At 40.7% G+C, this 12,782-nt stretch overlaps 1 protein-coding gene across 1 annotated transcript; it reads right to left on the bottom strand.

Moving 5' to 3' along the window:
- On the bottom strand, positions 1-12,755 carry LOC100747283 (homeobox protein Hox-A4). Its single transcript, XM_003487412.4, has 2 exons — positions 10,806-12,755; positions 1-3,133 (listed from the first exon to the last, which is right to left on the bottom strand). The coding sequence occupies exons 1-2, from the start codon at positions 11,746-11,748 to the stop codon at positions 2,445-2,447; spliced, it is 1,632 nt and encodes a 543-aa protein (XP_003487460.1). The 5' UTR covers positions 11,749-12,755; the 3' UTR covers positions 1-2,444.
- Between the last annotated feature and the right edge of the window lie 27 nt (positions 12,756-12,782).

Raw genomic sequence — 12,782 nt, 5'->3', positions numbered from 1 at the left:
TAAATTACGAAACATTTATTTATTGATTGAATTTACTTCACGATTGTATCTTAATCGATCACTACGATCAATATAAACATAATTATCGAAGTGTGCCGATTCTTATCGTACAGGCTATATACATTATATCGGTAGAATGTCAAGGAATATAATGTCACACTTAATAGAACGTTCTTGTAAACTCGTGCACTTGCTTGCTTAGAACTGGCTAATTACACTAGGATCGCCTTTCATCCTCGTTCACTCGGGATAGAACGTGTTTAATGTTTCTTAATATCTCTATATTCTTATATTTAATCAGATAAACATCGTTTTGGTATATCGTCACAGCGACTCCGTGCATTTAAATCAACCTTTCATTGCTATTCTCTCTCTCTCTCTCTCTCTCTCGTAATACATCGATTCGTTTGACGCCACTTGCTACATCTTTTTTTTTCTGTTTGTAACCTAAATCCTCGTTATTGGTCGTTCGGTATACTTTCTCGATAAAAATAGACGATATCTCGCAGCATTATTTACAAGATGCACGTGACGCGAGCTTCAAGTGAATTTCAGGAGATTTGGCCAGAGCCTGGCTCGGTCCGACGATCTCGCTACGCCCTGTCCGACGAGTACAGGAAGTTTCCACTTTGCCCCGGACAACGAACTCCGGTTCCATAAGCAAACAACTCTGGCAAATTCAACAACGATTGGACAAACGAACGGGTCTGTTAACAGGAAATTTGAAAAGGAATGGGGAAAATCAAGTTTCTATGGGAATAGGATCTTGCGAAGTGGAGTTCTAGCTCTTTCGCTAAAGTGAAAGAAAACGCAGCTAAATCCGCATGATATTTACAGACAAATATTCTCAGTTATTTTCTTTACTACTTTATTAACTTTGTCTCTCTTATTTTTGCATAAATACGTTCATATCGAAACGCAGGCGTCACTGTACATTTCCTTTGAAACGAATTCCCCTTCTACGCGAAGAAACAACGTTCAACGAGTCCACGCTTGCTGAACATAAATGTGTTTCCGTGGCTGGAACGTTCTGCGACAGTTCCCTATCGAATACTTAAGACACTAAGACCGCACACTTACGTAATGACATACGAAATACGATGCACTTTAATCACATAGCAATAAGAATTTCTTTACACGACTATATACATGGCGTACGTTATCCAGGTGTATGTACAGTTTCACGCGTCGTGGAACGAATCGACCCCTTTTACCCGTCTCCTTTTTTTACGTTTGGATCGAGGGGCGGTTATCTATCGAACCAGAGCTTTCGACGAAAGGAAGAGTCATAGTGGAAGATTGGATTCGAAGCTTCGACTTTTGAAAACCCTTATAGTGTGCTGTGAAATATTTTGAATCAATTTTCGCGGAACTCTCAATGTTACAAGAACCCAATAGAAATAATGCAAGGGAAGAAGCTTTTGAAACGCAGAAAATTCGATCGTTAGAAAGAAGAAACTTTGCGGTTCTTCAACGGTACGCACGAACACTCGCCAGTTGTCCGGCCTGACGTTCTTTCACAAGGTTTCAAACGATAACTCACATCTTTCCACACTCTTTTATAAACTGTCCCGTGTCTATCAGTTCCTGACCAGAGCTTGTAAATCCTGCACCCTGTTTTCTACACCTAGTGACACTTGACAAACGTCCTCGACATCGTCACTCAGTCTTCAAGTACGCGCCATGGTACTTCTTACTTGCGAAGACCTAGCGCGAGACGTTGTTTAGCATCCCTGTTACCTCGACGCTACTGTCACAGACAGTGTGAACCCCAACGGTCAGAGAGCACCGGGAGTGAAGAAAATTAGTAAGCGACATCGTGAGCGCCCATTTGTTTTACCAGACCAGCCGCTCGATCGTCCGCCGTATCATCCAGATGATGATGACTCAGCCGTGTTGGGAAGGAGAAAGACCGCAGGAAACTTCAGTGCCATCCTTTGTGTATTCAGGTCACTGTTTCGACTGAGACACAATAGACGATTTGCGCGAATCACCGTGCCTTCTAGACCACGTTCCAGTAACTGATGTTCCTTTCTAGGCCAACGCAAGATTATGCCAGAATTGGTCCTGGAGAACCGCCGCTGGTTGTAATGGAGGATCCGCGCTTCCGGCTACTCGAATCTCTTTCTCGCCGGCAGATCATCCATCAAACAATGATTCGTTGAAGCAAGGATCAAAGGATGACGCAGCTCTTCCTCTTTAAGTATCTACCCTGATGCGTTCAGTAGTAGCCAACTTTGTTCTTCAGTCGTTGAAACAACTTGTCCACCTCGTTTTCCATTCGCCCAATCTGTTCGATGGTTTCGTGAAACTTCAGCTCACTCGATAAATAGCTAACGAATTGAAAACGAATACTTTTACGACCAAACAGAAACGAACTCCTGGGCAGCAGTACCAACAAAGCCGGGCAGTCGACTTGAACAGTCCGGTTCCCCGGACGGATGTTACAGCGCCGTTAGCCCGTAATCGGACTTGATCGCCGGTGGCGGAATGGGCGCGGAGACCTGCGACAGTCCAGACGGACTGGTCGCCGGGGCAAGAGGACTGATACTTCCGGAACCGATGTGTCCCAACGGTCCTCCCGTCGGGCCCTCCATCATGCCACTCACATGATGATGACTCAGCTGTGCTTGAAGATGGGCCAGAGGATGCGGGTGACCTTGGAAACTCGGATGAACCACGTTCGTATGCGGAAGAGCGGCGTTGACCGCGTGCACGTCAGCCATGTCCGTCAAACCAACGCCCGAGTCCAAACTAGCGTCGATTCCACTCGACGGGGAATTGTTGTTGTTCTTCCTTTGACTGTTGTTGTTCCCGGTTGCCAATTTCGATCTGGTGGCCGGCGTCTTAGCCGGTTTCGCAGACGGCGGCGCTGTCTGACCGTTCGCGTTCTTCCTGCGCACGTTCTTCGTGTTCGGCAGCTTGTTGTCCTTCTTCCACTTCATACGCCGGTTCTGGAACCAGATCTTAATCTGCCGCTCGGACAACACCAGGGTATGAGCGATCTCGATCCGTCGCCGTCTCGTCAGGTACCTATTGTAATGGAATTCCTTCTCCAGCTCGAGGATCTGGTGCCTCGTGTACGCGGTCCTCTGTCGCTTCGGCTCCATCCCTGGCTGGTACGAGCCGTTCGCTGCAAGAACCAAACAGAGACATCGAGTGGAGTTAGTTGACTGGCTTCTAGAGACCAGAATCTGGTCGAATTTGTTAAAATCGTATGGTTAACTATGGTTGTTTTTAAGGGGACCGAGAATATATAGCGAGAAATTAAAATAATCGAGTGAAGTTAGCTGACTGACTTCTCGAGACCAATATCTGGTCGAATTTATTAAAATCGTATGGTTAAATATGATTGTTTTTAAGGGGATCAAGAATATAACGAGGAATTGGAAATAATCGAGTGAAGTTAGTTGACTGGTTTCCAGAGACCAATATCTGGTCGAATTTATTAAAATCGTATGGTTAAATATGGTCATTTTTAAGGGGACCGAGAATATATAGCGAGAAATTAAAATAATAAAGTGAAGTTAGCTGACTGGCTTTCAGAGACGAAAATCTGGTCGAATTTATTAAAATCGTATGGTTGAATATGGTTGTTTTTAAGGGGACCGAGAATATATAGCGAGAAATTAGAAATAATCGAGTGAAGTTAGCTGACTGACTTCTAGAGACCAATATCTGGTCGAATTTATTAAAATCGTACGGTTAAATATGGTTGTTTTTAAGGGGACCAAGAATATAACGAGGAATTAGAAATAATCGAGTGAAGTTAGCTGACTGACTTCTAGAGACAAATATCTGGTCGAATTTATTAAAATCGTATGGTTAATTATGGTTGTTTTTAAGGGGACCGAGAATATATAGCGAGAAATTAAAATAATCGAGTGAAGTTAGCTGACTGGCTTCCAGAGACCAAAATCTGGTCGAATTTATTAAAATCGTATGGTTAAATATGGTTGTTTTTAAGGGGACCGAGAATATAACGAGAAATTAGATATAATATATTCTTGAAATTGTTGAGAAACGTTAAGTTGGTATGATCGCTAGTTCCTACAAGCTAAGTTGGTACGACTTCTAACGACGCTGCATTGTCTTACGCGTCGACCACGTGTTTTTTATCTAAGTGTATCCGGTGTGTTCAGATGGCTGGTACATGGTGGTGAAATATAGAACGTAAAACTTGAATCTGCATGAATCCATTAAAAAACCAAACTCCCAAACCTATTTAATAACAGAAGTTATATTCAATGATGAATAAATATGATTAGCTTTCTCTGTACGATTACAGAGTTTTAGCAAGTAATCGTTTCGACCTTATCTGTCATTAGAAAATAGCACGCCACGAATAGCCAAGCGATTATTCAAGCAATTACACGCCGATGTTATCGTGTGATTTTTCTAGTTAATATGCGGCAATCGATTTTTCTTATTTATCCGCGACACGTATAGAAACGACTTAAGAAATAACTCGATGAATGAATTCTTTAATACAATCGGATTTTTATCGTACATTCTCTCTCACTCTTGACGTTTTTTCTTTATAACGCGATTTTCCACCTATTACATTTAAAGTATAAATATAATTCTATTTCAAGAAACTTGAATATTCTAACTGGATGATTCAAAATTAACAATCTCGAGATACTGTTCAAGATTTTCGTGTGTAATAAAGGTTTATTTAATCGCTAAAAAAAAAAAAAAGAATCGAAAGTGAATCGTGATAACAAATGGGAAGTAAAAGCACAGCAGACAATTAATAACGTGCATCCATGTGAGCATTTTCAAGTCGTACTATCTGAATGTTAAATTTGTTGCAGCTTTCGAACGAGTACAGGCTTCGACCAGTGACAAGCATCATTATTTTAAGACTTGTACTATTGCCGATAGTCTCGAGGCGACGTGTCACCGTCTGGTGGCACACGCTCGACTTCATGGAACGCGCGATCACCGATCGCAATGGATAAAGAAGCGTGACACGTGCACCGACACCATCGTTCTCCAGTGAAACGCTGAAACAACTGACTCTACATTTTCCAATCGGCTGACCGATATTTCAAGGCCGTGTTGCTCGAGCGCCAAATAACTGAAATAGTCGTTGAAATTCCAGCAGGATTATCAAAGTTATTAGGCAAAAAGTCAAAAGAATGGGAACATAAATTTGGTAAATTCGAATTGGTCTTTTTGATTATGAAATAATATGAAAATTGTAAGTACAGTAAAATTGAAAACAAGTTGTTCAGAAGAAAGCGTTTTGAAGAAACGCAGGCCTGAAGTTATTTGGTCATTTTCATAGTCCTGATACAATAATAAATATCATATAGTCATAAATATTCCAAATTTACAAATAAGATCATATAGTGTGGAAATAAATAGCTGAGGAAAATTGCTGAAATACTCGTCGAAATTCGAGCCGGATTATCAAAGTTATCTCTTCTTAGGCAAAAAGTCAAAAGAATGATAATTTGCTTTGATACTCCAACATACATTTGATAAATTCCAATTGGTCCTTTTGATTGTCAAACAATATGAATATTGTATGTACAGTAAAATTGAAAATAAGTTGTTCAGAAGAAAGCACTTTGAAGAAATGCAAGCTGAAGTTGGTCAAAAGAATGATCATTTGCTTTGATACTCCAACATAAATTTGGTAAATTCCAATTGGTCCTTTTGATTGTGAAACAATATGGAAATTATATGTACAGTAAAATTGAAAGCAAGTTGTTCAGAAGAAAGCATTTTGAAGAAGAGCAAGCTGAAGTTAGTCAAAAGAATGATGATTTGCTTTGATACTCCAACATAAATTTGGTAAATTCCAAGTGGTCCTTTTGATTGTGAAACAATATGAATATTGTATGTACAGTAAAATTGAAAGTAAGTTGTTCAGAAGAACGCATTTTGAAGAAGTGCAAGTCTGAAGTTATTTGGTATTTTCATAGTCCAGAGACAATAATAAATATTATATAGTCATCAATATTCCAAATTTTCAAATAAGATCATACAATATCCAAATAATATCAAACTTCTTATCTTCGCATTATTTCCATCATTTGATGCCATCATTTGAGCGACGTTACACAATTGAACGAACAGAAGCGAAAAAGTCTCATGTGCCTGATAAATTGACATGTTATTCGTCTGATACCGCGATGAAGATTGACTTTAAGGTAGTCGTTGAGAAAAAATGCACAGTCATAAGAAGTGGGTGTAAAAATCAAAGTGACAAACAACGATCATCTAATCGTTTTGTGCTCTTCACAACCCCCATATTAAATTTGGATGACCCAACTGTAGTATACTTTTATCTCACCCTTTCAACCCCTTCCATCACTCTCTGTTCTTCTGATCACTTTTTATTATTTAAGCTTCTACAGCAAAATTTAAAAAAATGTTAATTAGCATCAAATAAAATAACTTTTGATTCTATTCACATATATTTAAGATTCTATTACATAAACAAAAAATCATAAATAATGCAGAGGTTGAAGGAGCTTTAATGTTGAACGAACTCCAATCTGAATAGAAGAATTCCATTTATTGATGCAAGCTGATTCAACCAACTGTCCATTGAACCCAATTATTTCAATTGTTTTGAGCATCAACGCCTATTGCATAGGTGAAAAATCACAGATAATGAAGAGAATCACTAAATGCTGATATCATGAATTGCACATCCCTCGATGAACCCAAACAAAATTCTACAGTACAATTTCCTCGTCCACTTTACACCCCATTTATTTCTCGCCTTATCACAAGCCTCTATCGTAGTTCTATGGTTTTCTTCTAAGGAGTTGTAACCGAGACTCGATATCAGAAGTGACCATCGTGGCTCGTCACTAGCATCGGTTCAGGTCGCGACGAAGGTGACACACGAGAAGAGATTGGTGCATCGATTCGTTGGTCGTATCACAAGCGACGTCAATCCTCGCGTGGCATGCTAGATGCGTTCCTTGGTGGTCCGTAGGAGCACGATAGAGGAAGCATGGCAGCGAGTTCAGTTTAGAATCTGTGCAGACACATTCCATTCCGAAGCTGACCGACGGTCTCGAGAAGCCCCTCCTAACAGCAACGTCCGGTCGCTGAGCTTCGAACATCCAAAGGGGGAGAGATTGCAGTCTCCGACAGGCCGTCGGACACGCATACCAGACTTCACCGGCACTGAACGTGAAAGCGAGGACCGTGTTATGCGCGAAAATGATACTCCTGCGGATAAAAATGACGACGCTCCGCGGGCATGCATTTGGAGCTTGCGATTCTTTTCTCAGGATCGAGCATATCGTATCAAATCAAAATAATTCAGACCTTTGTTGGAAGAACGTGAAGATCGCCAAAGGAGGGTTCCAAGGTCCAGGCATGGAATATTACTGAAATAATATTTGACTATTGTTTGTTGTTATTCTGTTGTCAACTAAGCGTTTGGTATCGAATGATATTTTTGTAAGCTTCTAATTATAGTTATTCGCTTCTGCTGAAGAATTTGTTTCAGTTGTGTCACTTTTGAAATACGTACATCTGCAACATATTGGTAAGACAAAAGGAGGAATTCTAACCAACTACACTAATTTTAGTGCATTTGTGGGTAATCTAAAGGTACAGAAATGTGCAAAAAGATATCAGCTATTGGAAGTAGAGTATTTGTTGTAATTTGTAAATCATAAAACAAATCTCCATTTAAACTTTTTGAAGCTTCTAATTTATTATAACGATATAAAATTACATAAATATTTGCAGTATTTTCTCAGGATGGAACATATCTCAAAAGTGTCATAAATTAAAATAATTCAGACCTTTGTTGGAAGAACGTGAAGATCACCAGAGGAGGATTTCCAGGACCAAGGATGGAACATTACTAAAATATTTGACTATTATTTGTTGAAGTTTATTTTCCTGTCAACTAAGTATTTAGTATTAAATCATATTTTGGTAAACTTCTAATAATAGTTAAAGAATTTGTTTCAGTTGTGCCACTTTTGGAATATGTACATCTGCAACATATTGGTGAGACAAAAGGAGGAATTCTAACTAACTACACTAATTTTTGTGCATTTGTGGGTAATTTAAAGATACAGAAATGTGCAAAAAGATATCAGCTATTGGAAGCAAAGTACTTGTAATTTGTAAATCATAAAACAATTCTCAATCTAAACTTCTTTAAACTTTATAACAATATAAAATTACATAAGTATTCTCAGTCTAATTATGATTTGTGCCACTTTTGGAATATGTACATCTGCAACATATTGGTGAGACAAAAGGAGGAATTCTAACTAACTACACTAATTTTTGTGCATTTGTGGGTAATTTAAAGATACAGAAATGTGCAAAAAGATATCAGCTATTGGAAGCAAAGTACTTGTAATTTGTAAACCATAAAACAATTCTCAATCTAAACTTCTTTAAACTTTATAACAATATAAAATTACATAAATATCCTCAGTTTAGTTATGATACAGAATGTCATAGAAAATACGTACATCTGCAACATATTGGTAAGACAAAAGGAGGAATTCTAACCAACTACACTAATTTTAGTGCATTTGTGGGTAATCTAAAGGTACAGAAATGTGCAAAAAGATATCAGCTATTGGAAGCAAAGTACTTGTAATTTGTAAATCATAAAACAATTCTCAATCTAAACTTCTTTAAACTTTATAACAATATAAAATTACATAAATATCCTCAGTCTAGTTATGACATACGTACATCTGCAACATATTGGTAAGACAAAAGGAGGAATTCTAACCAACTACACTAATTTTAGTGCATTTGTGGGTAATCTAAAGGTACAGAAATGTGCAAAAAGATATCAGCTATTGGAAGCAAAGTACTTGTAATTTGTAAATCATAAAACAATTCTCAATCTAAACTTCTTTAAACTTTATAACAATATAAAATTACATAAGTATTCTCAGTCTATTTATAATACAGAATGTCATAGATGATATACTGACACTGATAGCTGATAGAACTTTCTCTTCTTGTAAGAAAATGAAGAATATGACTCTTGAGATTGTTCGCCACGACGAATTAGAATTCTATTGCATTCTTCTACGTAAGTTTTGGTAAACAATTTCTATATAAAACTATATAGAAGAATATTCTAAGCATTTTTGAAAACCATATAACCAAAATTAAAGAAAACACCATATTTTAATATCCAGATAAATTATATAAAACAAGAAAAGAATAAAATCGAAATAAAATTTTCCAAAACTATCCAGATACGTGAATAATTTTCAAATAATTTTCAAATCTATTTTTCCAATCGTTTCTTAACTATCGACCTTTCAACTAGCCATAGCTCGATTCCAACGGAGCTTACAATATATTGAGGGAAAAAGGTAGGAAGAAAACCTTTGTTACGGTGGAACGACGCGTTAAAAACTTGTTTCGCATACGGTGCGCCGTGCTTCTTTCATCGATGATATTTTTTGTTACCTGGAAATATGAATTATGATATTCCGGTTCGATAGTATCCGTGTAGAACGGCCTGAAAAGCGAAATAGTTGCAAGCTGGAATGAACAGCACTTTCCCCGGTCAAAACGGAATAGAAATTTGAGGCTGCAAAGGCAGCCCAATTCTCTGGCATATTACGTTGCAAAAATTCCCTTTGTAGATTCATAATCCTTCTGCGAAGTGCCTGCCGCAGACGGCAACGTTCGTTACACGTACCACTCATGCCATTCCTAACGCCGCGTTTCCAATGAATAGTATTGCAAGCTTGTGTACTATGTTATCGTGTAATTCCTCGACATTTTCTATTCGATATCGATCTTCTTAAAAAACAAGACAGACGACATTCACTCGTGCGAGAAATATAACAAGTTGCGAGTAATTTTTATGCGTTTATTATTAGAAGCTTCTTAGTGGAAAGTCTATCTGTTTGTAACGCGAACCAGCTACAAGCAGGTAAACAAAATGGAAAAAAAGAAAGAAAAAAAAAAATGATCGAGATCGTATAACACGCGTCTATGCTTAAAATCTATTTCTAACAATAGGATAAACCTTCCATCGATTTGTCTGTTTTTCTAATGTTTCTGTTTAGAATCGCCCTTAAAGTTCGCTATTTCTCAAGTTGACGTGTGATACGAGATGAAGAATAGCGGCACTAAGCGTAACCGAATAGGTGGTAAATGGGTAGGCTTCTAAAATCTCGCACAGGTGATCGGAAGGTGGAACGATAAATTGCAGCCCATCAGTCTTCCGACTGGTCGGTAACGCGTCACCTTGCGGCCTCGGCGTATTAGTTTCACAGGTAAATCCTGCAACATCGCTTCCGAACTCTCGTCATGCGCTCCGTGGCGTGTGGTAAACACATGGCGATTATGTTTTTATCGTCAGACGTTTAATAATGAGCTAATAACGACAAAAAAGCGAACACGTGCAATGAATCGGATTGTCAGAAAACACGATGAAACTGAAAACACGCTGAGGTAAGACAAAGAAACTGGTTTAAAGCTGAATAATACAATGAAATATGTGGCATAATACGGTAGAGTATACGGAATATCAGAATAGGTTATGTGACAATGGAACATAGACGAATAGTACGTTTTTTAAGTAGTAAAACCTGGGATTATAGAGTCATCATGTTCCGTCGGACAAAGATCGTGCCATTTTCTAACCTATAATTTCCAAACTATCAATTAAAATTCAATTAAAGCCTGTACGTTTAATCGCCAAATAACTGGAAATAGCATATTTCGTGGTGAGACCTGTCTAAATTGAGCTACCATGCTACAATTGCTCAATCTTCGTCGTCACTGGGTTGTAGGAATAAAAAGGGGCGTTGAAAGTTCCAACTCACCGACACCAGCAACGTGAATCTTCTTCATCCACGGATAAATCACACGGTCCCCGTTCTCCTCTTCCTCTTCCTCATCCTCCAGCATGCCCGGCGACCCGTCCATCATTTGATCATCTTCCATGTCATCCTGATCGGAGCCCTCGTCCACGTGATGCTGTTGCTGCGACTGCTGTTGGTTCTGTTGTTGCTGTTGCGTCGGTTGCTGTTGTTGCGAGTTTTGTATATGTTGAGACTGTTGACCGGTAGACGGTTGCTGCTGAAGATCCGGCGAGTTGTCACGATGCAGCTGACTAGAACTCGCCGGACTGCACGCGTTACTTTCGTGCGGTGTCTGCTGTTGACTCGGCTGTTGATGATGTTGAAGACTATCCGGCGGCTGCACATGATTCTGCATAATACCCGGTGATAGTGGAGTGGAGCCGAGAACAGTCGATGCGGACACAGGTGGTTGCTGCTGTTGTGGCTGTTGCTGGTTCTGCATCGATGACGGGCACGTGAGCGGCGGTTGTTGAGCCTCCGGCGGCATCGCCAAGGCGCCCACCGCGTGATGATGAGGATGCAGGCTCGCGTGATGAACGGCGTGTACTTGATGATGAGGATGATGCGGCCCATAGTAGCTACCATAGCCGGCATAGCCGCCGTTTAGCTGCACCGCGGACGACGCTCCATAAGGAGTGGACGCCGCTTGATGATGATGTTGATGATAACCGTACTGTAGCTGATGAGACTGCGGATGATTCAAATGGTGACCACCCCCGCTGGCGGGAAAGAACTCCGCTCCAGTGGACGGGATGTAGTTGCTTTGACTGTATTCCTCGCTAGGAGGAAACTTTGGATCCACCATCACGGAAGTCGCGGCCAAATGATGGCTGCTAGCTGCCTGCTGATGTTGGTGATGATGATATCCACCGCCGGTGGATGGATTCATGAGAAACGAACTCATGTTTGCGTGGACTTCTCGTCTCGCGACGGCCGATTCCACGATTCGACTCTCGTTACACGCCAAACAATGATCGACGGTAGTCACGGTACCTTTTCAGTTCGTCCGACTCTCCGTCGACGTTCCAGGTTTAATTCATAGAATCTCACGGTTCCATGTTGATGATATTCATTGTTGGAAGCGTATACACCGCACTGCACTGTGGCCCGTGGCCGACATCCCTCTCTGCCGCCGCGAGCAGGGTGACTTTTTCCACCGGAGGGGAAAGGGTACCGCGTCTAGACGCAGAAGACGGAAAAGGGAGAAAGACAGGGGGAGAGAAAACGAGCGAAAAGAGCAAGACCACGGAGAGTAGCAGACTCCCGGTGGACAGCTGCTTATCCTCTCCTCTCCTTCCGCCACTTTTGCGATCTTCCACGAAGCTCCGCGGCCTCGTTCACTCCTTCCCGCCCACCGAAGCCCAATTACCATACCACGTGACCGCGGCACCGACCAATCAGAGCTGCTCCAAGCTTGCGACCATGATGGATAGCGCGGCACGCATGCAACACGTGAGTGGCGCCACGAGAACCACTGCGGCAGGTGCACCAACTTCTTTCTTCGTGCCTCCTTCGCGAGCGACGGTCGCCAGAGCTCTTCTACGCACTCGTTCTCTATGACGTTAGAATTCTTTACAATTTTTTTCCTAATCATACACACTTTACACTATGTTATCGACGATAATCTTTCTAACTTTCGATCAATGTCCTCGATGCATTGGAAAAGTTCTACCAATCGCTCGTTAAATCTTCAATTCCGCTGAAATATCCGATCACCATATGACACCTTCTCAAACTCCGATCGATCCCATTCACTTCACACTGATTCTTTCAAGCGATTCGATCCGAGGAACATAGGCACCATCGACCGCCGGCCAAGCTGTCAGAGAGCCATGAAAGTGAGCTCGTCCTGCCTCGGCAGAAACTCGTCTGGCAACTCCGGCAACTCTGTTCCCAACTCCCTCCAGGTCCAACGAGACCGGCTGGCTTCGAGCCGTT

The sequence above is a fragment of the Bombus impatiens genome, unplaced genomic scaffold (genome assembly GCF_000188095.3).
Source record: "Bombus impatiens unplaced genomic scaffold, BIMP_2.2 scf_0152, whole genome shotgun sequence".
NCBI classification, from domain to species: domain Eukaryota; kingdom Metazoa; phylum Arthropoda; class Insecta; order Hymenoptera; family Apidae; genus Bombus; species Bombus impatiens.
The sequence above is the reverse complement of the archived record's forward strand: the minus strand, read 5'-3'. Positions and strand labels throughout refer to the sequence as shown.

Excerpts from the sequence above, each read along its gene's own strand:
- LOC100747283 (XM_003487412.4), bottom strand. The coding sequence starts at position 11,748 with ATGAGTTCGTTTCTCATGAATCCATCCACCGGCGGTGGATATCATCAT. Across the intron at positions 3,134-10,805 it reads GATTCACGTTGCTGGTGTCG|CGAACGGCTCGTACCAGCCA; the intron begins GTGAGTTGGAAC and ends TGGTTCTTGCAG.